Source organism: Ciona robusta, chromosome 9 (assembly GCF_009617815.1).
Source record: "Ciona robusta chromosome 9, ASM961781v2".
Lineage (NCBI taxonomy): Eukaryota > Metazoa > Chordata > Ascidiacea > Phlebobranchia > Cionidae > Ciona > Ciona robusta.
Genome location: NC_143243.1, coordinates 6,738,447 through 6,763,852, shown reverse-complemented (window position 1 = coordinate 6,763,852; position 25,406 = coordinate 6,738,447). Strand labels below are relative to the sequence as shown.

At 37.4% G+C, this 25,406-nt stretch overlaps 5 protein-coding genes across 5 annotated transcripts; 3 read left to right on the top strand and 2 right to left on the bottom strand.

Moving 5' to 3' along the window:
- Window positions 1-1,953: 1,953 nt before the first annotated feature.
- LOC149731748 (synaptotagmin-9-like) lies at window positions 1,954-9,625 on the top strand. The gene is made up of 11 exons (XM_089884282.1): window positions 1,954-2,195; window positions 2,741-2,817; window positions 3,734-4,308; window positions 4,647-4,713; window positions 5,647-5,747; window positions 6,420-6,539; window positions 7,005-7,169; window positions 7,384-7,545; window positions 7,801-7,924; window positions 8,376-8,597; window positions 8,856-9,625. The coding sequence occupies exons 1-11, from the start codon at window positions 2,035-2,037 to the stop codon at window positions 9,080-9,082; spliced, it is 2,001 nt and encodes a 666-aa protein (XP_089740408.1). The 5' UTR covers window positions 1,954-2,034; the 3' UTR covers window positions 9,083-9,625.
- A 265-nt stretch (window positions 9,626-9,890) lies between these two features.
- On the bottom strand, window positions 9,891-15,848 carry LOC149731747 (outer dynein arm-docking complex subunit 3-like). The gene is made up of 13 exons (XM_089884288.1): window positions 15,652-15,848; window positions 15,377-15,498; window positions 14,967-15,071; window positions 14,573-14,725; window positions 14,100-14,204; window positions 13,699-13,856; window positions 13,332-13,419; window positions 12,927-13,073; window positions 12,593-12,753; window positions 12,033-12,189; window positions 11,638-11,793; window positions 11,278-11,362; window positions 9,891-10,809 (listed from the first exon to the last, which is right to left on the bottom strand). Exons 1-13 carry the CDS (start codon window positions 15,728-15,730, stop codon window positions 10,673-10,675), a joined length of 1,653 nt encoding a protein of 550 aa, XP_089740414.1. The 5' UTR covers window positions 15,731-15,848; the 3' UTR covers window positions 9,891-10,672.
- Window positions 15,849-15,987: 139 nt separating this feature from the next.
- LOC149731746 (uncharacterized) lies at window positions 15,988-17,397 on the top strand. The gene is made up of 3 exons (XM_089884351.1): window positions 15,988-16,666; window positions 16,725-17,197; window positions 17,250-17,397. The coding sequence occupies exons 1-3, from the start codon at window positions 16,613-16,615 to the stop codon at window positions 17,395-17,397; spliced, it is 675 nt and encodes a 224-aa protein (XP_089740477.1). The 5' UTR covers window positions 15,988-16,612.
- A 118-nt stretch (window positions 17,398-17,515) lies between these two features.
- LOC149731745 (nmrA-like family domain-containing protein 1) lies at window positions 17,516-19,983 on the bottom strand. The gene is made up of 6 exons (XM_089884338.1): window positions 19,332-19,983; window positions 19,043-19,200; window positions 18,707-18,971; window positions 17,893-18,029; window positions 17,769-17,825; window positions 17,516-17,710 (listed from the first exon to the last, which is right to left on the bottom strand). Exons 1-6 carry the CDS (start codon window positions 19,501-19,503, stop codon window positions 17,516-17,518), a joined length of 984 nt encoding a protein of 327 aa, XP_089740464.1. The 5' UTR covers window positions 19,504-19,983.
- A 1,033-nt stretch (window positions 19,984-21,016) lies between these two features.
- Window positions 21,017-25,128, top strand: LOC149731744 (endoplasmic reticulum chaperone BiP-like). Its single transcript, XM_089884283.1, has 9 exons — window positions 21,017-21,252; window positions 21,542-21,830; window positions 21,940-22,130; window positions 22,429-22,583; window positions 22,819-23,054; window positions 23,285-23,522; window positions 23,802-23,969; window positions 24,096-24,355; window positions 24,548-25,128. Exons 1-9 carry the CDS (start codon window positions 21,125-21,127, stop codon window positions 24,857-24,859), a joined length of 1,977 nt encoding a protein of 658 aa, XP_089740409.1. The 5' UTR covers window positions 21,017-21,124; the 3' UTR covers window positions 24,860-25,128.
- Window positions 25,129-25,406: the final 278 nt, after the last annotated feature.

Genomic DNA, 25,406 nt, shown 5'->3' with positions numbered 1-25,406 from the left:
ATCATGACTGAGAATCCTTCGGTTACCGCAACGCGCCGTGATATAATAAATACGCCTTTAAAATCGAGTAAGTAAATCAGACTGGGCAAACTTACTTCGTTTTATAACGCCTCCTTGGCAAACAAAAGCGACACGGCACTACACATATAAGACTAAAGTATACCTATAGCTAGTTAAAATAGATATGCGTTGTGCAGTTCAATATTTAGTTTCTCCGCAACAAAAGAAAGAAGCTTCTAAAGGTTAGGTTTGCCGCAGTAAAACTTTATAAAAACGTCAGAATTGAGCGCATATAGATTATAGGTAGAATACACACTAGTTTGAATTAGCTAAAGTTTAACTGCCTGTCAGTTACCGTATGTGATATAATGTGTGTGTGTTCGTGAAAGGGTCAGGAAAATCGGACAGGGTTGTCAAAACATTGGTCGATGTGTATCCGCTTTAGGTTTAACAGCCACGGTTTGGTAAATAAATAATATATATATAGTAGTGTGGGGTAAAGTGGGTGTTTTAAACAATTAGCAGCGGTCTATAGGAGTTGTTAAGGTACATTCCCATAATGATTGTTATCTGTTTACTACGAAATAGGTCGAGAAATATAATGAAACGGTGTCCCATATTCCCCACCCTCTTATATATATACAACCTTATTCTGTATCTATGCCAACTGTCTGACTCGCTGTTAATTCGGTTCGTCGATTTTAATTAAATATGATCTTCCTTGTCGTAATGCTGAATAATAATTGCTTGATAAGGTTTGGAACATTGCCTATACCTTCATTAATATATATATATATATATATATAACTAATAAGCTATATTAGACTATGAAACTACATCGTCTACAATAGCATGTGTGTCACAAAGCAATTACACGTAATCTGGTTCTTAAATATTATATAGGTTAGCTAGTTCATATTTCGGCGGTATAGAATTAGTGAGAAACATCCAAACCAACGGAAAAATATACAGCAGGACACACCCGTAGTGGTTAAACACAAGCCAGCCCTTCCCATATAAGAACAACTGCGCATTTATCGACGTTGTTTTTTCGTTTTGTCTGTGGTTATCTAGATTATTATTAGATTATTGTGGTTATCTAGACTTGTCTGTGTGTTTATTTAGGTATACTTGACGACTGGTTAAAAAAACTGCGAAGAATAGCTGTATATAGATAGGTGTAATATATTAGTGTGGGAAAAACGGGACACTTTTATCACATAATATCAAAATACCATGTTTTAAACAATTCACAACGGTCCATGAGAGTCGTGGGATTACGGTTTTATATTTCTTTGAATGTTCTTTGCTTACTACGAAATGTGATGTGAAAATAGAATGGAAAGGTGTCCCATCTTCTCCCACCCTACTATATACCTATTGACTTGCTTCGTTTTAAAATAAGTACTTCTTGTATGTATAATAGGATTAGATGGGAGTGCAGAGTGCTGGCAGTTGTAAACGAGGATCAAACAACGGAAACTTGGATCTAAAGACATCTCTAATGAATAATTCAAAGTTGCGTAACTTACATTAGTTTTGCGAACTTAGCGAGACATTGAGGTTTGGCGCAGCTCGCTGTCCTATACCTAGCGCCCGATCCGGTTACGCTGATAGAATCGAGCACACCAATATTCGTAGCGAACTAAAATGAATCGCCCAGTTGCCCTTTTGGGGGAGCGGTATCGCATAAATTTTTTATCGGATCACTCATTAGGCTGGATTCTGGCGTGAAGAACCGTCATTGCAAATTCCAATTCTTGTCTAACGCAGCTGTTGGGGTTACCGCCAACAGGGCCAGCAATGCTGCTTTCAAAATCAGGTTTTATCTGTTAAAAACCAACTAATTTATTTGCAGCAGTTAGAACTGTCAGGGCAACATGGTTTTAAGAGTGATTACTGTATTGTTCATTTGGCATAGATAAGGTTTTCTATTGATTTATTTATTGATCGACGTTGGTTGCAGGCGTTAGGTAATTTTAATTGGACTGTCACGTATATGACTAAAGTAAGAAATGAAATGAACAGTCAAAGATGGCTGAACCAACGACAGAACAACTCGTGTTATACATAGTTCTACCAGTAACATCATTCTTTGTCGTTGTGTTAGCAATATGTTGTTGTTACCGAGAACGAAAGTTGTGTTTTCGAAAGGACAGAGGAGATACCCTGTTAGCACCCGAGCAAAAGAACAGGTGCGTGGCAGAACTTTATGACTTTCTATTTAACTATATCTCTTTTCATGGAGTTTTAACAAGTTATAACGACTGAGGTTATACCAATAATTCCCGTCTTTTCGATTTGTAAACTTATCCAATTTACGTTATATCTCCACCGAAGGGAAATGAAAGGCATTCATTCAATTTTAATCGTTGGCATATAATAAATATTTAGACCACAGTAAATCGCACACAATCAAATTCGTGACCTGAAATCTAATTCATGAAAATCCCCAGTGCCTATATAGGCTATATTTAAGCATTATCTTCAGAACTGAATGAACAACAACCCCAGCAGTCAAGTGTACGAGGCGTTCAACCAAGAAGTTTGGCATGGTTGATAACCCGAAATTCCTTTCTGCCATTTAAATATTTTTATCAGTAATAATGAGAAAACTTATAACCAACAAAGCCTTGCCATTGATTTTTCTCTCTCGCAAACGAAGCTCGTTAATTGCACTTAATGCACAGCCCCTGAAATAATCATCGCGTTATTTAACGCCGAATGTATCTATTTATAGATTCCGGATAAAGCTGGGAAAAAAACATCGTTCGAGTTTCGCAGATGGCCAACTCGGTATTCGGAACAACGGTTCAGGTATAAGACTATACATTATGCATTCTAAACATTAATATTTAATTAACCACACCATCGACCATCCTGATTTCCTGTCGTATTTACAGGATTTGAATTAGGACTTTCTGACAGATTATTCTAACTGTCAAACCCACAGTTGCAACTATTACGTAAAACGCCATGTTTTGTACCATGGAGTAAAATGGGACACCGTTAGTAACTAAAACCCATATTCCCCGATCGTGTTTTAACAAATAACAAGGCTCTTTTGGAGGGTTGTGGTTATATAGTTCTTTCAATACTATTTGTTTACTACTAAATGGGGGGAGAAAAGAGAACGAGAACGTGTTCCATCTTACCCCGCCACACGGCTGGCTTTTGTAGGAAGACCTCCTCGTCCCATCTGCTTATAATAGACACCAATCAATTTTTATTGACCTCATACCATGCGTCTCGTCTTATAAAACTCAATCATTAGATAAACATATTAAAATTAATCGGAAAATATAATTCTATTAATTAGGCGACTTAATTAGCTATATAAGCTAAACCAGATTGTTTCCCTGTAGAGGTCTGCAAGTTTGATTGCAGATTCATTGTGTGTATTATAATATCTTGTAGGAGGTATAGGATATTGCTTTGCGGTGTACCTAAAATCAACACTAGACCTTGGATGTTATAGGTGTGTGATACGGGTAAATTGGATGTGATCGATTGGACACGCGAACCAGTTTCTCTATAGGTCATATACGTTCGAAGATATCCTCCCAACGGATCGGATTATTTATCGCTTCTAGCCAGCACCGCCGCCACTGTTCCATTTCATATCGCCGCCTATACTCGTTTTTTTGTCGAATTGGGTTTCATTTAAAAAACAGAAAAAGGCGTTCGATGTCTTTTAGCAGCGTCGGATGTTGAACAATTATATTATTTCCAGGTGACAGGAACGGCAAGACAGCGGTTTTATCGCCGGTTATATCTCAACCAAGTTATACAGAGTCTGCTCCAGTTGGCCAAGTAACTTCTCGGAAGAGTCCGCTTTCATCGTCTCCCCCATCAGCAAAGCTTGCAAGGCAGTCGCATCTTTTACTACAAGACGAGTTATCGCATCAGCAAACCGAAATTTGCGAGGTAGACGGTGCAACGTCACAGACAGGCAGTAGAAGTCAGACCCCTGTGTTAAGTCACCAGCAGTTCAGTTCACCATCAGAACTCAATGCTAACGCCGCAACGATAATACCAATCCACGAATCCGCTCAAGAAGTTAAAACATCATCAGACCCACTGCATCCAGTCCCGGGATCTCGTAGCTTTGATTCTCGTGCGCTAAGTTTATCCAGCCCAAGATTTCACAGGACCCCTCTATCCCTTCCTGATCTTAAGATAAACGAGAGGCAAGGATATCAAAGCATCCCATCTCCCCGATCCTTGCAGCCAGTTGCCGAAGAAAAACCGATGTTCGCTTTCGGAGCAGAAACTCCGGGTTCCAGGAGGTCGTCATACGATGGAAGGGTAGTTTATATTCATTTTTAATAATTTTTAAAGGATTTTTGTTAACTACCAAATGGGTCGAGAAAATAGAACCAAAACGTGTCCCATCTCTCCCCAATCTACTATGTTTTACGGGAAAAGCCACCGCTATTATTTTGAACACAGACTTTCAATTTTATTGAAGGCGAATATATGCGATTGTATGTTGTATGTATGTATCAGTGTATGTAACATACTTACACGTTGATATGCGCTGTATTGCATATGTTTAAATGGAAAGGCCGTAATAATCAGCATATTAAACAGTTTACAACTTTGCAATATACAGTTTTGTGAGAATATTATTAAATGTTTTCCAGTTTCAAGATTCTTGCCGTAACAGTGGTGATATGGGAACACAAGCAAGAGAAAGTGTTAGCTCCACAGGTAAGCTTTAATTTAGTCTCTTGTGGATATATTTAGTTGTTCTATACCTGTATTGATCTGCTTCGTTATTTTGAGGAGTTATGCTCATGTATTGCATACAATGTATAGTTGTTGTATTTTTCGCTTTGTTTCTCGTAAGTCTCACCGCGTGTATTAATACTTACAAACGAAGGTATATTTGCATTTAATATTGATCCGCGGGTATTCACGTCATGGCAGGCCCTGACCCATTGATTTTCTCATTCGTCGGTCTTATAACAACATTATGTCTCCACTGGTGTCGGTCGTCAATTTATCGCCTTCATACGCAACATGGCGCGTCGATATGTTTCGCGACAGCTAGCTGTACATATGGGCGACGTAAACCCATCCGATGTTTGAAAACATCATGTATTTATTACAATTGTTTTTAAACCATAAATTATTTTGATGTCGCTTCGACGCTGAAGAAAACTATTCAGATATCGATTTAGTTGCCAGACAAACATTCTCTTCTTCACTAAAACAAATATTTTGCTGCTCGTCGCCGTATCGATTTTTACGTATAGACCGAAAACCGTTTTATAGGATATTCATGTATGCCGTTATATTGATCATACACCGTTGCCCGTAAACCGCGTCCCCCGCAAAATAAATTTTATAGGCGCTCCAGACAGACAGAAGGTAAGCCAGTGCTTACGTAATCTACTATCGAACGTTTTTTCGTTTTTGCGCCAATGAATCAATCTTTCGGTAATTCTTTTCCAATTTTCAATTCCTAACATTGATTTGTGTTCGCTGTTTTGAACGCATTTGTTTATTTTTCTGAAAAAACAACAAAATATATCGTTCGGTTTTCCAATCCTCGAACATCAGGCTTGCGAGTTACCACTTATATATGTAAGTTATTATATGTCCATATAACATGGGATATAACATTCAACTTACATACAGGCAGTTTAAACGTGGCACCGGGAGGTCAGAACTTGAATCGTCGGCGAAGCTCAATGCAGATCCCGATTGATTTGCGGCAAATTGACCCCAAGCTATACAAGGTAAGCCTTTCAGCGGATGGGTAATATCTCTGAGTGCAAATATGTCAATTTTGTTGAAATTTAATTCCGAATCGAGTTTTTTTTCTAATCCTTATTCTCATAAAAAGCAATTTACCTGAGTAGAGATAAAGAATGGACGATTTCATTGATTGCTTAAGCCTACAGTGTTTTGGTACGTGATGTTATCCGAAGCCTATCAGGTCCACCGCCGGACCATTGATTGAGTCTTTTGGGTACAAACACGTCCATAACATGCTATAATCCGATCAAACCAATCCAAAAACAATAACCTTGTCCAACGTTAAAGCCAAACGCGGACGAACGAATTTCAGCCGCAATAATTCGGATGAACGTATCGATAGGACTTAACAACCGCACACGCCGACGTTTCTTTGGCGAGCTTACATCCCCCGAGTTATAGAAGAATATTAAAATCAATAGCGATTCCCAGTTGTGGGACGCCTTAGAGAAGTTATATGAAGATGAATTTTTTTAGCATACTGTTGTAATTGACCCACAAAGTGGCATACATGGTAACTCGTAAGCAGGTATACGAGGTGTATGAAACAGAACATCCGTCTTATAACGACAGTCGTTTTCCGGCCACACGAGGAAAAAGCCAAATTCCAGTCATATATTCCTTCACTTAATTAATGTTATACCTTGTTTCAGTTACAAATGATAAACACACCAAGTGTGGACTCGACAGAAGCAGAGGCAGATACGCCAATGATTCATTTTGATGTTTCATACAATGGCGACCTAGAAGTATTGAACGTTAAACTTATCCAGGTATATGCTACGGTGGTAGTTTCGACTATTAATTGGAATTGAAATACATAAGCAAAACATAATAGAGTAGACTGCGGTGTAAGATAAGTACACTTAGCACATATAAATCCATATTTTCTAATCGTTTTTTTACAATTAACAACGCTCATTTAAAATCGCGGAGCAACGGTTATATAATTCTGTTATGTGTAAAGATTCTCGGTTTGAGAAAGAAATGTTACTTTATTCTGCTATAGATAGTAGGGTGGGGGAAGATGGGATACCTTTTCATTCTATTCTCTCGTCCAATTTGGTGGGAAGCATATAAAATTTAAAGAATTATGAAACCTTATCCCTACGACTCCCATATACCGATGCTAAGTATATAAAACACGATCAGGATATTTGGATATCACGTGCTAAAGGTGTCCCATCTTCCCCCACCCTACTGTATATTAAGTTTATAAAAATAATTTTTTTTAAAAGGCCCGGAATCTTGCCACTCAAGATTTCAGCGGAACTTCCGACCCTTACTGTACCGTTGCACTGGTGCCCGGGTTCAATCCACGGAGGAGCAAAGTTCATAAAAAGACATCGAACCCGGAATTTGGAGAAAGCTTTGTCTTTAGTGTTTCAAGCGACAATTTGGAGGTAATTTAATGTTTTGTATCTGCCAGTAAGTTGGTTAAAATGTTGGTATAATGAGAATCACATACTAAAATATCTGATTGGTTTTAATAGTTTTCAGCACGCTTTTAGCAATTTGTTTGTCCGAATACAGGTTTGAAGCACTAAAATTATCGTGACCGAGAGGACAAAATAAATTTCATTCATTTATCCTAAGTAATTCAAATGTATTTCACAGGATAAAGTGCTTCAGGTGAAAACGTACGATTTCGACCAGTTTTCCAGAGACGAATGCACTGGTGTTATGGAACTTAACCTAAAAGAAATTGATTTTGTGATGACACCCAACATTGACCTCTGGCGGAAAATGAAATTTCCCGACGACCACGAAGTATCAAAGGCATGAAACAATCAATAATTAAAATGTTGCACTTTCTCACCAAATATGCGCCGATGAGCATGGTTCCGGAATGAATTTGTCAAGGGTTATTTTGAACTGCGCAAATTGGTTAGCATGCATGTCTCTGCGGGTTCGCGGCTTGACGCTGTAACTTATAAGCAGGCACACATGTGTGGCAGAACAACCTTGTTATAACGACCACCGTGCACCGCCAAGCCAGGTTAAATGGGTTACATTCATTTCTTCTTTTTGCAGACCAGCGAAACGTTCGGAGACTTAATGCTTGCCTTGTCATATCTCCGCAGTGCTGAGAAACTCACTGTTGCTGTCCAGAAAGCGAGAAATTTAAAAGAACCCGAGTCAAGAAAGGGATTACCAGGTATTTTAATGAATGCTACAACTAATTAGTGCTCTGTTTCTCCAACAAATCACCACGTATAACTTTGGGCTGAAATAGTTTGTTGTAATGCATAACGGCTGACAATTCGGACAATCCATAAGAAACCTTTGATTTGAAGCTATATTGCTGTCAAGTATGTTTCCCGTACGTACGCACGCCAACAATAGTAGCAGCATCGAGTCTTGAACCCGCACACTGGGCTAGCATAAACAGACTCGCCATGGTTGGTTGTGATGCAATTATATTGACCAAATAAATGAGATTTTAACGTCAGCTGTTTCGTTAATTAGTTTCGATTTGTTTCCCACGAAAAAAATCGAAAGCAATTTATTTTCTCTTTTGGTGTTGTAACATCTATACTATTCATCCTGTCCACTAATTACCAGCAATTTACCATAAATGGTTCGTTGAAGTTCATTTATTTGCACAGATCCATACGTTAAGGTCGCTCTTTACAAAGGGAAGCAACGAATAAAGAAAAAGAAAACGGACACAATCCATTCAACGTGTAACCCCGTTTTTAACCAAGCTCTCACGTTTAGTGTTCCATTCGACACTCTACAAGCGGCTGATACGAAGCTAATTTGTCACGTGGTGCATGATTTTAAACTCGGTTACAACGAAGACTTAGGACAAGTGGAAATAGGACCAAGTAAATCTCTAACCTTAACTTATGTTTAATTACATAATACATATAGGAATTTATCTCTTTGAATACATTAACGAAGATCAAGTTAATTAACAGAGCGAAGATGGGAATGAGAAAAAAAACACATTCGTATAAAATAGCGCTTTGAGTTGTTTAAGTACGGTTTCAAAAACTAGCAAAATCATTTCTAGCTACCAACCACTTTATATACCGGAGTTTTGTTTATTATTGTGCTCTGATCAACTCGTTTTATTTTCTCAGACTGCATGGACAGCGAGGAACGCCGCCATTGGTCAGAAATGATGGCGCAACATATCAACCGACCAATAGCAAGATGGCACCACTTAAAACAACCCAGCCCTCCTACACAACGACTCTCAACCGACGAAAACCTCCCCAGTTCATCGGGTCGAAGGAAATCCTTTGCGGTCCCGGAGGCTCTTCAGTTACATGGGCTAGCGGATGTTAGTCGAAGATCCTTTAGTTAGAAACTGACCGCAAGATATTCCAGCCATAAGCCATTCAATAAGACATCAGTCCTTGGAAGCTTAAGGTATAGAGAACCCCAGACTCACAACAAAACCGCTATACGCAATCTCAGTGTTCCAAATCCGAAGTATTTAATATATTTCGCAAAACTTGATAGTATGTAGGCGTATGGCGGACGAAACGTCGGTGTTTTAAGATCACAAAACAAACAATTGTCGAAAGATCTTTTTTGACTTAGGAACATTACCAATTGATGTCGAATGAGACCCACTTAACACTGTAGCGGTTTATCCTTGCGTAATTCACCGATTGTCAGAGTCGAAATGCTGAATCGGCCATTAAGATATTCTCATTGAAATTTCTGTGTTTTGCGCTCTCTTTTTTTTGCAGACTGAATTGTTTTGTAATTAATATTTTGCACATTACTACCTACTGCGCTGCCAGATAGTCGCAGTTCAGTTCGCAATCTTTTTGTTTTGTAATCGCAGAGTTTTGGTCGATTTGCAACATGTCAGCGTACAATATAGAAGTTGTGCGAGTTATTTCAAGACACACTGTGTCGTGTGGTTTATATATATAGATGGGGTGTGGAAAGATGGGACACCTTTAGCACATAATATCTAAATATCCTGATCGTGTTTTAAACAATTAACAACGATCTATGAGAGTCGTAAAGATACGGTTTTACAATTCTTTGAATGTTCTTTGTTTACTTCCATATGGGACAAGAAAATAGAATGAAAGGGTGTCCCATCTTCCCCCACCCTACTAGATAGCATTAATTTACTTATAAATAAAACTGACGCATTAAAACAACAGATATATTTATTTCATACAACCAAGAAAAGTAAACATTTTGCAAAACGCAAAGAAACATTAGCATAACTTATACAAAGCATTTTGGATTGGCCAGTGTTTCCTTCTTATTCAAAAAGCTCGTTGTATAATCGGAACGCAAAAAATAATTGGCAACACTTAAAAATGCTGCGTTTTCAATTAAGCGTCTTGCGTGGTGGAAGAAAAAGGGACGCGGGGCTAACATTTAATCACAACAATTTCGCATAACTCGTAAACTGTTGCCTAAGCAGTTACAAAGCAGACGTATAGTTCTGGTCAAAAGAAGCTAGGCGAAAATGTAAGTTTATACGTGTTAATATAATATCACAGGCACAGTAGTAAAAGCTGAACAGATGTAAGATATATTGTATAAAATAGCAAAGGCATATTACTATGTACATGGATGCCTTGAAGAGTAGTTTGTATGTTTTGTATAGTAATAGTTGTATTGTGAAAGCTATGGTAACACTACAGCGTAGCTCGATTTTTCGTGCAATCAAAGTAAATTTTAATAATAATATAACGTGTCGGGGTAAAGACACGACGCTTAAATGTTGTTTAACACGTCTACGGCAAATGCGTTTAAAATCGAGCTACGTTAAAGTACATAGTTCATGCAACTGTTACATTGTCATATATAACAACTGTCCAATATTTTGTGGGTTGGTTTAGACGGTTAGGGAAACGACCGAAACAGAATTCTCTTAAAAACTAAAACTCCCCGGTCGATTGAATAAAATGTCAGATGTCATTTACATCTTCCCACCTTTCTTCTTACGCGGACGACTTCGTCCCTTCTTCATCTTGGAGTCGATGATCTGCTGCGATCGTCGTTTCAAGTCACCTCTAGTTGGCGCTGCTGCGTCGTCATCACCGCTCTCGTCGTCTTCTGTGATGAACGTTAGCAGATGTAGGTAAAAGGTAATGAAGGGATGTAATATGTTCTGTTTCATACACCACATGCCCGCTTATGATTACCACGTATGTAACATATTTATCCTCACATGGTGCGTAAACAACAATCGTTATAACATGGGTGTTCTGTTTTATAAACGTCGTGTCCAGGTACCACGTACGTAACTTTGTGGGTGATTATTTTGTATGCATCACGGTTGTATCCAACCACGTTCGTGGAAAGCGAGTTTTAGATTTTACAGGTTGGTCATTTACCTAGTACTATGCTATTGAAGGGTAGGGGAAGCCGGGACACCTTTAGCACATATTATCCAAATAAATAGATGTTTCATCTTCCCCCCCCCCTTACCCTTTTATATGACTTCACCTAATGTACGTTGACGTCACCAAACGCTGTATTACGTCATCGTAATGACTTCATAATACGTTTATTCACACCCACCTTCGTATGCATCAGGTTTGTGGGTAGCTGGAAGCGGGATCCTCACATTGTACGAAGGTAACTTGCTCTCGATGCTGGAGTGGAACTGAAAAAAACGTTAATGTAAGAGAGGCATGGAACTTATTTACAAGGATGCATTTTGGTTAATGGAATCACACTATTAAGAGGTTTGGACCACCCACGTAATTTGAATGAATGAATGTAGTTTGCTTCATCCTTGTGTGGCTAAAAATTGACAACCGTTATAACAGGGGTGTTCTGTTTTCAAACACAAAACATTGGTTATCCTTATACTTATTTCTTAAAGTTGATCTTTACAACAAAACTTATTTATCCCACGCATCACAAACTCTTCCCAACCTCTTCCTCTTCCATCTGTCGGAGAATATCAACGAGCTCCCGACCATCCAGGTCCTCCAGGAGTTTCAGGAGCTTTTCCTCCGATATGGAAAGCAGATCAAGGACATATTCATCTGATGATGGAGATAGATGAGCGGTTGGGACATGGCTCTTCATCTGGGAGGAAAGAATGGAATTATTCCGTCTACAACATTTGTGCCAAGTGAAACCTATCTCTACAATTAGGGTAAAAGACTTTGTTAAGAACCTGGGATTTAACCAAAAGAATCAAATTAATTACAGGATTTACAGACCCTAAAGAAAAGACAGGAAGGTAAAAAACACACTAAGAGTATATTTATACTCATACAAAAATAAAAAATATTGGTAAAGTATACATAGGCGAAATTTCTCACCATCTTAAGATGTTGTAGTTTATCAGCAAGATGTTCAACACCTGCCTTGACACTAACAAGGACATGACTTGCTCTCTCTAGTTTATCGGCTGCTTCATCTCGTCTTTGCTCTTGCTCTTGTAGATGTTGCTCAAATTCCTCCAACATACGTTGGCCACTTGTAGACAAGCATATCAGCGTTTAAATTTATTAATGGAAAAAACAACAATTTAAATTCACATTTTGACGATTTTGTCTCTTAGGTCACAGTAACGAGCGGAAAAGTTTACAAAAAGGGAAGGACGGGAAGTAACAGTAAAACAACAGTCGTTACAACACTCTTATTATTAAAAATAAATACAAAACCTTGGATGGAAGGCAAGTATGCTAGATCATGTAAAGTAAACCAGTCCAATTAATCATTTTCATGTTAAATTATACAATATTCAAAGTAAAATTCTTTTATCCAACTTTAACGTCATACACCAGTGATATACGCTTCAATAATTAAGTGATATTAGATCATCCATTTCGATTTCATAATTTGATTACCAAGCTTAAGTTAGATAGACATATCTTACCTTGACAACTTTGCCTCCCCAGAATATTTCATTTCCTCGTATTCTTGTTGCAGTTTCACTCTCTCTTCCTGCAGCCTCTGTAGTTGTTTCTGATTTTCTTTTTTCAGATCTTCAAGGTGATGTTGCGTGTCACCCTGGGACTTGAACCTTGCTACCACCTCCTGTTACGTATATATCATATTATGCCATATTTATTGAGCAATTCTGTAACAAAAAGCCCGTAAAGACTCTCTTGTAAAGGCTCACTTTAAAAACAGCATAATTATTTTGCTACCTTCTGCCTCTATCACAAATTTTTCACATTCCCTGTACCAATGTATCATAATATTTTCACCTGTGTTCCTGACACTCCAGTTGCCTCCTTGATCCTCAGGAAAGCTTCTTCATATGAAGTAATCTTCTTCTCTTGTTCCTCTTCACTAAGAAGGGGTTTGCTTCCTTCTTGTCCAAGTTCTTGCTCTTGTAATGCAGCTCGTTGTAGCTGGAAATAGTTGGTCAACTTTTACAAAGACGAGCCAAGCAAGCTCAGACCCTTAGGTTCATTTGTGGCACAAAAAATGTAAAAATCAATTTATTTTGGAAAGCAAAAATTTGAGTCAGATTTGCTGGACGTTTTACAAGATCAATAAAATTTGCCACATCATTGAGCAATTGCCGCCGTGGTATTGTATAAAGCAACAAAAAAAACATGAATAAAAATTGGTAATCAACAGTAACGCCAAATGTTAGTTTTACTTACTCTGCGTTCCACACGCTCAGCGTGAGCCTTCTTCTCTTCAGCTTGTGCTTTCAGTTCAGTCAAAGCTGTCTCTCTTTCCTTTCTCTCTCTGTTGATTTAATGAATTTAATTTACAATAATGATGCGTTATGCACATGGTGGCAATGTGTTAACCATACAGAGAAAATATCAAACACTTCGTTACATATGTGGTTAAGCGGAAGCTGGCACTAGGTGTATGAAACACTTGTGTTTACGACTGTCGATGCCTTGTCAAATGAAGATAAATAGATTATATTCAATCATCCCGGCTGACAGCCAAATCTTGGTCCTCAGCAGAAACATGAATCACTTTATTAAATATATTTTGTACTAACTATCCTTTTACCTGTACACAATATCCTCGTGTCGTGCCAGTTCTTCCTTTGCATCATCCCTAGCAACTTGTGCGTCCGTATACATTGACTGAACCTCCAACAACTCTTGTCTTGTTTTCAGGATATCCTCTTCTTGTTGATCAAGTTGGTTGTGGAAGGTTAAACTTTCCTAAACAGTGGGAAAATGTTTCAAATGATATCCTCCGTTTTAATGGCATAAACCAGTCGAAAATAAGAAAGAACAACATGTTTCTTAACCAAACAACCTTGACCATAAAACAACCACCCATAATGGTAGCAGCATCAAGCATTGAATCCTTTGGTTACAAACTTAACCATTCAGAATGGTAAGTGATGGTAAATATATTTGTTATACAAATTCAATTAATCATACAAAAAATAAAAGAGCCACCTGTTGCAGATGAGCTTTGATCTTCTCATACACTTTACTGATGTGTTCAGCTTCTTGACTTTTTAGTCTGGCTTTGTCAAGTCTGTTCTCCAGTTGCCTCAAGTGCTGCAAATTATAAGAAATAAATTTAACTGCCTAATTACGCAAAGGTACATCGTGACACAAACAAATTGTATTTTTACCAGATTAAGATTTACTTGAGGTGGAAAACCTAGTTGCGTTCTTTTTGAAAATTTATAAGATTAATGGAATGTAACTTGTTTTATCCTCGCAAGCCGGAAAATGACATTTGTTGTGACACGGGTATTCTTTTATCCAACTTGTGCCAGCTTGGGAGTTACCACGATTGTAACTTTGTGAGTACTTTTTTATTTTTTTTTATTGTATGGCTCCTAATTTAAGCCATTAAATATGTTGCCCAAGGACACATATGCTCACAATGGTAGCAGCAGTGAGCCTGAATATTCCTTTACCTGAGCAGCATCACTTTCGCCCTTATCCATCTCTACGGCAGCCGAAGCATCTTTCAACATTTGATCGTATTGTGTCTTCAGCTCTGTGAGTTTCTTCCTACGAGCTTCAGTTGTTGCTCTGAGAGCATTCAACCTTTTCTTGTTGTCGCACACCTGGAATAAATAGGTTTAAGAAATTCTTGCGTAGTTGCCATGGTCAATCAAGCCATCTTTTTATTATGCAGTTTGCCCCATTAAGAGCATATAAACATACAAGTCAAACTTGTTGCGCTACTTTTTATGCAGACATGCAGACCAATACCTGCCTTGGGAGATTTTAAATCCCAGGTTTTTCATCGTAAGGATCAATACAACCAAGTAATGGAAAACCTAATTGGACCACACTCTCATTTACCTTCTGATCCACAACAGAAACTGCCATCTTCCCAGTTTTATTTCTTAATGCTGCTCTTTCCACATGCCTTCCTTGAAAAGCTTGATCAATAACTTTGTCGTCACCCTGTTGTAAAAATTAGGATGATAAAAAGGAAAATTATAACTTTTTAAAAAAGACATTCTCAAAAGTTATCAATGGTCTTAATAATCTAAGTAGACAGTAATGAGTATATGTGGTTTGTACACAGCAAACTTTTTAGTGTAATATATATATGTGTTTTTGTAGATAGCTGATTGTACATTTCCTATCAAACTAATTGTTATACACCCTTGATGGAATCTCAAATTGTCCAATCATATTGCATTATTGCCATTGAACAAGTAACCACCAAGTTATACTAATCAAATAAAAAAGAAGAATTAACATACTGCCAAGACATCTGCAAGATTTTTATGAAGACTTTTGTTCTCTTGTCTCATTTTGGCAATGATGTCACGATTCTTTTTAATCGACCATTGTGAGCTTTCATAATATGCCTTTCTGTCACCCTCTGGAATTATAGGTAAATTGATTAGTAATATTGATCCTACATGTTCCACATATGTTGAGATGTATAGGAAAATCAACAAAGGTTTTATAATTATTACAAAAATATTAAGTTAATTACAGCACAACACAATAAAACACAAAATTTGTGGCATACCCAAAAGTTGAATCTTTTTTGTTATTTCTAATATTTGCTCTTGAATCGGAGGCTTATGCATCTCCATGGACACGGGCATTTTGGCAGACAGTAATTAAGCCTCTTGGTTTGTTTGCTATTTCGCCTATATAAGCAAAAGCAATTAGCCACTTAAAAACCTGCTTTTTTGGTCTACAAATTGAAGGATATATAGTATTAAGTATAAAAAAACAATCACTGTCCAGTTTTCTATAATAACATCGTAAGTATTAGCTGAAAACAAAGCCTTGAAGCTAAAACTAAATTCCTTATTATGTAGTTGTAAGTTGCTTAGCAACAACGCTTTACGCGAGATGTTTCCAGTCGCTTCAGGCGTAACATTTTTTATTATTTTTGCGGGGTGCTGTGTTCCTGTTCCAGATCAGAAGTGGTGTTTCGAAAATGCAATGTTGGAAAAATATAATGTATAAGCAAATTAATATCGACAGAAGTTCGATGAAAACATAAGTCATCTAAATATACATTGCACTTGGTTTTAAAATAGAGATATCCAACAACATAGAACAATCTTTCTTAAATTTTAAAGATTTCTGAACCTAGGCACCAAAAATTTAAATCGTCTTGTTTTTTTAATCCTATAATAGAAATCTGTAACAGGATGGAACGAGAAACACAACTGTGACGTTACAAAAAAAGTGGCAAATCCTTTGATCTTCAGTTCTGCACGTGTAGGCATATACAGATTAGCTAAACTGTTACAGTTAGTTCCATTGTAAGTTCTTTACCCCAACTGTAAGCAGCTTGCGTTGTACAGTCCGCTAAAACTGTGTAAAGTTACTCTATAGTGATTTTAGGTGTAGGCTGTACAGTCCACAAGAGCTATAAAAGCGTTAACCATTTATATACGTCCTATAGTTTAAAGTCACCAGTCAGTGTTAAACAGTATTTATATTACCCTGTCGTGCGTAAAACTTGCTTCGCTATGAATAGAAAAAGTTACAGCGTTCAGGGGCTTCATGGCATGCCACATAATCAGGTAAGATATATTTGAGACATTGTACGTGGCTTGTACATTTACATATTTTATCTCAAAGTGGCAAAGGTCAAGACAACACTTTACAGGAACCTCTATTGCATCTCCATTTCCCCAATCCCAGAACAATGAGCTTACTGCACCAAGCATACGTTTGCCGCCACTTTTACAGCACGAAAGAATGCAGTATCCAAGACAACCAGTCCCCATAAGACGACAAGTTCCCATACGATCGCAAGTTCAAATACGCCCACAGTTTCCTTCGAATCAACAAAAACGGCACTTACACAACAATGAGTCAAACTTGTATGGCCCCGGATCAGCTATGCGTTTACCTCCATCGAACTGGCGTCCCCCAGCACTATCTGCCAGTCACCACCTTCACAGACCTTCGGTGCCTCCTGCCCGCCGTACCACAAGGCCCAGAGTTCAGTGTTGTGCCTTTTGTAAAAGTAACAGAGAACCTATGGATTTCTACTCCACCCATTTAATTCGTGACTCGACCGGCCGTATCACATGCCCTGTTTTACGAAGGTATATCCCGTAGTCCAGTTTCAAAATTTAATCACTAAACTTTTGTTTTCAGACATGTTTGCCGCTTTTGTGGAGCAACCGGAGATTTTGCCCATACAGCTAGCTACTGTATTCACAACCCAGAAAGGGGATCTTCAATGAAAACAGTTCTAAGCACCCCGACGATGTCTTCGGGTAGAAAGAGAAATGCACGCAAATAGGATAGTTTATAGAACAAAGTAGTTCGTTTTCCGTAGTGTTTTTTATACTTTCGTTTAAAACATTGAATTGATTATGCACATACATTCAATACATTCAATCATGTTACAGATAAGAAAATCAAACTTCTAGTGCAGCTACAACTTTTTTCGCGTTTGCTTTTGCCCAGTCATAAAAGCAAGCAATTTCGGAGACTAACGACATAGTTGAGTTCATGTTGTTACGCTGGACGCCTCTGGTCAGATAATCGAAATAGTTAGCCATGTCTTCAGCACCGTCCCATTCATTGTAGTCAATGAACTCTTCTGGTGTAACCTGGATTACAAGACTGTCGTAAACTTTTAAATGTTTTTAAAGGAAAACTATACATTACTTGAGCATCCTTAACAATCTTAGGGTAGACATTATCAGTCAACATCTGTGCATATTCCTGTAAAAGGCAATACAAGTTTGAAATTTGTACCCTTGAGTTGACTGTGACTGGCACATCGCTTTACCTGGATAGTCATTTTATCACCTGAAAGTGACAACGTTTTTCCTGACCAATTTGTTGGATTAGCAACTAGATTTCTGAAGCAAAGTGCAACGTCTTCAAGGGCTATTGTGTCCATTGGAATGTAGCCCATCGGAGCAACTATAACAAGTTTTAAAAGTATGAATATATGATCTATTTATGACTACATTAGCGGGAACTACACCAGGTTTAACACGAGGCTGATTATTCTGTTTTGCATATTGTGCATCGACAAGCCTTGACCCATAACTTCTGATGGGCTACAAAAGGAATAAGGGGTGCACTAACCACTATGCCAGAGTCGTATAAACATCGAGTAGTCCAACCGCCATCTTTGTGTGTCCAAAATAGAGCAAAAATGGTGACTTTGGCAACAGGTTTAAATGAACTTTTTAGGTTTTGTTTGTATTTTCCTTTTGTGGAAAGGTGTAAAACAGCTTTTATTTACCTTACCAAGCATTTTTTTGAAAAAATATATTAATTTAGCCGCATTAAATGGCTAAAATGTCACAAATCAACCGCTTCTAATTTTATTTTTTGACTTTTTTGATACAGAAAACAAATAAAACATGATTTTTACATTTTTAACCTTTAAATTTGTTTCTAGGGCCAAGTTTTTCTATAATTTACCTAAAAACAGACATTTTCCCTATACCTACTGTGTTATTTTGGACCCAAATTGCCGTTCAATTTGTGTTTTACGTAACAATGGGTTGGACTACTCGGTATTTCTATGGCTCTGCACTATATGCTACAGGTGCAGCGCCGAACAAATATGGGTTATATATATTGAATACCTATTTTGTAGGTGTCTGTTCGGGTAGTTTTCCTTGGTGTAAGAGCGCCTCCAGCGAGAAAATCTTCATAAAGAAACGGAATGCAGACCAGCGTTTCTTTAATATCCGCAGCTGTAATATAATCTGCGATATGTGCTTTTGCATCACATGCGTCACACCTCAGACCAATGCAAGCGTATACGTGCATTTGCGTGCTGTAGATCAAGTGTTTAACGCAACTGTTGACGCAAGCGTCAGTGACAGAACGACCAACATCCACTTCATCCTGTTACAGATAAACCTGTTTACTCAAAGATTTCTATATTTAACTGATTGCTTTACAAATGAATTACTCACCGAAATGGGGTTTTCTTTTTCATAGTCTGTATCAGTAAACAATATTAAAGTATCACTTCCCGCTACTGACTTGGCGACCTGAGTCGTGATTTCGAGGGATACTCCAGTTAAAAGAACATCTGGCGAAGTTCGTTTTATATTTCTAACGAAAGATGAATCTAAAATAGTGACAGTGGTGAAGATTTACACGAGCCGGAATCTACTATACGGTCTTCATTTATAGAAAATTTTCTGTGAGATACAGCTTACAACAATAAAATACTGAATCGTAGGTTTACAGATTTTGTACCTGATTGCGCTGAAGTTAGCACCTTTACGAAATTATCTTTGTCTTTTACGAGTGCACCCACGACCGCTATGCAGTTTTTTACAACTGCTAAATGCCAGTAACTCGGTTTTCGTGAATCGCTGTAATCAGGCCTGTTTGCTACATAAGCTACAACACAAATTTGACGCTTCATGATCAAAAAACTTCAGATGCAAACAATCTGTCGACCAGTTTAGCAAACACAGTCGACAATAGCCGGATCCTGCTATCAGCTATTGTTTTAATCTGATAATTTGTCCGTGGGTGGGAGTATAGATGACAACTCTTTACAAACGGAATTCTTTTGTAGTTGGAGAAACAAGATATCGCTAGAAAGTCGACCTTTGACGAAAACGCGCGCGTGGCAAAAGTAAATATAGTACCCTACAGTGGGATAAGATGGGAAACATTCAGCCCATATAATACCGGAATATCCTGGTCGTGTCTTAACAACTGTCTATGGGAGTCGTGAGGATACGGTTCTATATTTCTTTGAATGTTCTTTGTTTACTTCCAAATGGTGCGAAAAAAATGAATAAAAAGGTGTCCTATCTTTTCCCACTCTTTACTAACTTAAAACACTGTGTTACACCACAGAAGAGTGATACAAGTAAGTGTACTCGGTTGTTAGCCCCGGTAATCAATCTGCAGTGTATTCAGTGTGGTTATTATGGAATCAATGAAAGAACGCAATAGAAGAAATTTGATCAACACAACCATATGTTGGCTTATTTGACATTCATGCACAGTGTAGACCTACGGACGATTTAATTTCTTATTTTAAAGCCACCCTTACACCTGTCTGATTATATACACTACAAATAAAAACATGTCATGGAGATGGATTAACTCAAGCATCTTTCTTTCTTAAGTTTTATTTATTGGGTGCACCTACGGTCCTACAGTATATGTTTCTCTTATTGAATTTTCCATTAGAAAATATTTACTATTGAGTCATTCCTTAATAACACAATAATTTCAATTTAGTAAACTTTAAGATTATGTATCGGTACTAATATTAACTATATCGAAATGTTACGTGTAAATACAAACATGTTACTGACGTGTAGAGAAAGGTTTAATAACACGTGTTCTTATGGAAATGTTTTTACAGGTGATGAATTGTGGTCGTATTGCGCTATGGTTGCCACTTTTAAAAGTATACGTGACTTTAGCACGATTACTTTAAATTGCATAAGCATTGTATGCTATTAAGAGCAAAACAAGACCACTTATCTGATACGTGTCCTTTACAATACGCGACCGACGGCCAATCGTACCGAATGGTTGCGTAAGATTATGTCTAGTCATGGTTTTATGTTCAAATATTGTATCGTCATGTTACGTCGAATACGGTCGTCCAATAGAAGCACACCACACGTGGCACAATCATCCAATCAGAATCCACCACACCGGTAGGTTTACGTTTTGTTCTATTAAACGTCTGTGAGTTATAAAATTGCTCAACTGAGATCTGTGGGACAGTTACTGAGACGGTAAACTAATTTTCCGTAATAACAGCACATAGAATCTCACAGCAGTAGTTGCATGTAGGTTTTATGCGCATATTCTCAGTTCAGTTAACGTTTTTAAAATGTTTTTTTATTTTAGGCAGACGAAATGTGAATATTAATGTAGCTCGAAATGTAGAATATAAGCTTTACTAATATGTTTGTTTTTTCACACAGATTTCGTAAGTTTCATTGATCTGTTCTGTATTGTACATATACATCGTAATTTTTATTTACATTTAATCACTGGGAAACAACATTGAAATGAGGGTGTTTCAAAATATTTTACTTGCAATTGCGGGCTTCTGCCTTGTGAGTGCTGTATTCGGAGATGAAGAGTCCAAAGATGTGGGCACTGTGATTGGAATTGACTTGGGAACAACATATTCATGGTATGTATTGATTTGTGATAAAATGCATAGAATAATTTGAAAATATGTCTTTTTTTGGAAGTAACCTGAAAGCATGTAATATAAATTATAATGTGTACACTGTATAATTTTTTTACTAGCTCACGCACTTTAAGCTTTTCCGGAATATTAATACTTTATATTTTAATGCCTTGAAACAGAGCTACCTAACCACAAGCCCCCAAATCTTTTTTTGATTGTTCCTTTTTCCTGTTATGATTGTACATTTAGTGTCAATAAATTGTTCAATAAGGTAATCTTTACATTTCAGTGTTGGAGTGTTTAAGAATGGACGAGTGGAGATCATTGCCAATGACCAAGGAAACCGTATTACCCCATCATATGTGGCTTTCACTGCGGAGGGTGATCGACTTATCGGAGATGCTGCTAAGAATCAACTTACCTCCAACCCAGAAAATACCGTTTTCGACGCAAAGAGATTAATTGGCCGAGCCTGGTCAGAGAAGGGTGTTCAGTCGGATCTCAAATACTTTCCATTCACAGTGAAGAATAAGAACAGCAAACCACATGTTGAAGTTAATGTAAAAGGACAAAAGAAGGTAAAAGTGTTGATATTTAAACTACATGACTTGATATTATTCACTAAATGCTGAACGGAATTATTGACTGACAAATTGTAAATTAATTTAAGTACATTATTCATTACAGGTGTTTGCTGCCGAAGAAATCAGTGCCATGGTTTTGGGCAAAATGAAGGAAATTGCTGAAGCGTATCTTGGCAAAACTGTGACACATGCTGTGGTAACTGTCCCTGCTTACTTTAATGATGCACAGAGAACTGCAACCAAGGATGCTGGTGTTATTGCAGGATTAAATGTCATGAGAATCATTAATGAACCGTAAGTAAAAGTTAACAATCAATTTTATTGCAATTGTTTAAGTGAGTGCAAAATGTTCAATGAATTCATACTACATAGTGATTCTTAAAGAGGGAATACCAATGAAACCTATCCTTTAAGATAGGCGGTTTTTGACACGCATTCATTAGAAACTGTTTAAATTTATGAAACTTTGATGATACCTTTGCATTACACATCTATCTATATAATAAATTTTCATTTATTCGTTGGTATTCCCCCCCTTTTAAGTCCTGATGTGAGAAAACTTGTGGCTTATTGTATGTTATTGTACACACAGAACTGCTGCAGCTATTGCTTATGGTCTTGACAAAAAAGAGGGAGAAAAGAATATTCTTGTTTTTGATTTGGGCGGCGGTACTTTTGATGTTTCTATGCTTACTATTGACAATGGGGTGTTTGAGGTCATTTCAACAAATGGAGATACTCATCTTGGTAAATATATCTTCACATTTCTAAAGCTACAAATATTAAATATGGTTATATATATGTGGTATGTGTACGCTGCTATAGTCAGGTCAAACTGTGTTGTATTTCACAATTATGAAAGATGTTCTGATAAAAGTTTCACAAAACAAAACTTTGTGGGGGAATTGTGACTATGCAGATCCTTTAAAATTAACATTTTTATTGTTTATTCTTTTAGTTTTAAACATTAATTGCGTAACAGGTGGTGAAGATTTTGACCAACGTGTAATGGACTACTTCATGAAGCTGTACAAGAAGAAGAGAGGTAAAGATATGAGACGAGACAACCGTGCTGTACAGAAGCTTAGACGAGAAGTTGAAAAGGCAAAGAGAGCGCTCTCATCCAGTCAGGTCGCAACTGTGGAAATTGAAAGTTTCTTTGAAGGCGAAGATTTCTCTGAAACTCTCACCAGAGCCAAGTTTGAGGAACTCAACATGGTAAGAATACTCAATATTTGGATGAAAGTTTTTGTTTTTGTATAGTTAGTTAAAATGCGTGGTTTCTGTTTTTTTATAGTTCACTAAAATGTTTGCCAAAAAGAACATTTCATAATCTTGAATAACTTTTATGCCTTGAATAACTTTATAACTTTAAAACATTAAAGCTTTTATTCTTTTATAAACCCCCAATAAACTGTAATTATATATTATTCTTTTTACTCTTACAGGACCTTTTCCGTTCCACAATGGTTCCAGTGAAGAAAGTCCTCGAAGATGCTGACCTCACTGTTAAAGATGTGGACGAAGTTGTTCTTGTTGGAGGTTCCACCCGCATCCCAAAGATCCAACAACTTGTCAAGGATCACTTCAAAGGAAAGGAACCAAACCGTGGTATCAACCCTGATGAAGCTGTTGCTTTTGGTGCTGCAGTGCAAGCTGGTGTGCTTGGGGGAGAATCTGACACAGGTAAGCACTTTGTCATGGCAGTTATACGAATTGTAGCTATATGCAGAGTGTTCTGCTTAATATTAACCCTTGGCCTCATTGACTTTTTGTAAAATTTGATACTGAATGTGTACAACACCTTTGAGCCAGATTTCCGAACACCTAGGCTGGTTTGTGTTAGTGTTAGCTTCTTAGCTTTACACTAAATAGTGATTAGTTAATACTAATAGCATTGCAAAATAGTGATTAGTTAATAGCATTGCATTTCAAAATTGATTGAAGGTGGTTTTTAAATTCCAGGTGATCTTGTCCTTCTTGATGTTTGCCCACTCACCCTTGGTATTGAAACCGTTGGAGGTGTGATGACAAAACTTATCGGTAGAAACACTGTGGTTCCAACTAAGAAATCCCAAATTTTCTCAACCGCCAGTGACAACCAGCCTACTGTTACAATCAATGTTTTGGAAGGTAAGGTATTTAACAAAATGTAGATTTCTAATGTTTTACTTGTAATGCACAAATGATTTGTGTTCGCTAACATTTCGTAGCTCCAGAATTTTCTAAGAGCTGTTGATTAAAAAAGTTTTACTACAGGTGAAAGAGCAATGACGAAGGATAACCATCACTTGGGCAAGTTTGACCTCACTGGAATCCCCCCTGCTCCACGTGGAGTTCCTCAGATCGAAGTGACATTTGAGATTGATGTGAATGGTATACTCCGTGTGTCCGCAGAGGACAAGGGAACCGGTAACAAAGAAAAGATTACAATCAAGAATGACGACAACAGATTGTCAAAAGAAGACATTGAAAGGATGGTACAAGATGCAGAGAAATTTGCATCAGAGGATCAAAAGGTAATTAGAGAAGATGAATTTTTATCTTCACTTAGATTAGAAATGGTAAACTATTATAATAAATTTTGATTTTAACAAAAACTAATATATTATATTAAAATAATAAAATAGAAGGAAGCTGTAAACTTTGGCATGTTTTAACAAGTTTTAAATACAAGTTATGCAAATTTTAAAGGTATGTTTTTATTTCAGCTTAAAGAGAAGGTTGATGCCAAGAATGAGCTTGAAAGTTATGCCTACTCTCTCAAGAACCAAGTTGGTGACAAAGAAAAGTTGGGTGGCAAGCTGTCAGATGAAGACAAAGAAACTGTTACTAAAGCTGTTGAAGAAACCATAAAGTGGTTGGATGACCATCAGGAGGGAGCAGAGAAAGAAGATTATGAAGCACAGAAGAAGAAGATGGAAGAAGTTGTTCAACCTATTGTTTCAAAGATTTACCAAGGCGGAGAAGGTGGCGCTCCACCCCCACCTGGTGGTGAAACTGAGGACAAGGACGAGTTATAGTTTCTTTCTTCTGTTTTAAACTCTCCCAGCGGACTAGTTAGGCAAAACTTCATGCGCCATTTACTACGAAAACGCAGTATACGTTTCTAAAAGAAAAATCCTCTTAATTTCTGGATGAATTTTTCGGTGTTGCACTGTATTCTTCATCATGCACATTATAAAGGGCTTATCCAATTACTTGGAAACCCCACTGAAAATGAAGCAGCCTTGCTCCCTGCAGTGAACATTGTTCAAGATTCACTGACCAAATAAACGAAGTATTTATTTAATTTGGGTTTCTTGTGGTTCTTTTCAATAAATAAATCTATAGGAAAACTTGTCAGTAGTGATTCACAATCCGAAAAAAGCAACCAAAACGAAGAGAAGCAACTACATCTATAGCAGAGTTGGTATATAAAAAGTTAAAAAAGGTAATTCGAATCTAGAAAGGGTAGTTAAAAGGCAATTACAGCATATATTGCTTTGCTTTCTAGCACGTTCAGAATAGCGAAGCTTATTAGACCATCTCACGTGACAAATTTAACCAATTAAAACGTGATCCGGTTGT

Excerpts from the sequence above, each read along its gene's own strand:
- LOC149731747 (XM_089884288.1), bottom strand. The coding sequence starts at position 15,730 with ATGCCCGTGTCCATGGAGATGCATAAGCCTCCGATTCAAGAGCAAATA. Across the intron at positions 14,726-14,966 it reads TTTCTGTTGTGGATCAGAAG|GTGTGCGACAACAAGAAAAG; the intron begins GTAAATGAGAGT and ends TATTTATTCCAG. Across the intron at positions 14,205-14,572 it reads GCGAAAGTGATGCTGCTCAG|CACTTGAGGCAACTGGAGAA; the intron begins GTAAAGGAATAT and ends TATAATTTGCAG.
- LOC149731745 (XM_089884338.1), bottom strand. The coding sequence starts at position 19,503 with ATGAAGCGTCAAATTTGTGTTGTAGCTTATGTAGCAAACAGGCCTGAT. Across the intron at positions 19,201-19,331 it reads GCTAACTTCAGCGCAATCAG|ATTCATCTTTCGTTAGAAAT; the intron begins GTACAAAATCTG and ends TCACTATTTTAG. Across the intron at positions 18,972-19,042 it reads AAAAAGAAAACCCCATTTCG|GATGAAGTGGATGTTGGTCG; the intron begins GTGAGTAATTCA and ends TATCTGTAACAG.
- LOC149731744 (XM_089884283.1), top strand. The coding sequence starts at position 21,125 with ATGAGGGTGTTTCAAAATATTTTACTTGCAATTGCGGGCTTCTGCCTT. Across the intron at positions 21,831-21,939 it reads ATGTAAAAGGACAAAAGAAG|GTGTTTGCTGCCGAAGAAAT; the intron begins GTAAAAGTGTTG and ends TATTCATTACAG. Across the intron at positions 23,970-24,095 it reads TACAATCAATGTTTTGGAAG|GTGAAAGAGCAATGACGAAG; the intron begins GTAAGGTATTTA and ends GTTTTACTACAG.
- LOC149731748 (XM_089884282.1), top strand. The coding sequence starts at position 2,035 with ATGGCTGAACCAACGACAGAACAACTCGTGTTATACATAGTTCTACCA. Across the intron at positions 7,170-7,383 it reads TTTCAAGCGACAATTTGGAG|GATAAAGTGCTTCAGGTGAA; the intron begins GTAATTTAATGT and ends TGTATTTCACAG. Across the intron at positions 7,925-8,375 it reads GTCAAGAAAGGGATTACCAG|ATCCATACGTTAAGGTCGCT; the intron begins GTATTTTAATGA and ends TTATTTGCACAG.
- LOC149731746 (XM_089884351.1), top strand. The coding sequence starts at position 16,613 with ATGAATAGAAAAAGTTACAGCGTTCAGGGGCTTCATGGCATGCCACAT. Across the intron at positions 16,667-16,724 it reads ATGGCATGCCACATAATCAG|TGGCAAAGGTCAAGACAACA; the intron begins GTAAGATATATT and ends TTTATCTCAAAG. Across the intron at positions 17,198-17,249 it reads ACATGCCCTGTTTTACGAAG|ACATGTTTGCCGCTTTTGTG; the intron begins GTATATCCCGTA and ends TTTTGTTTTCAG.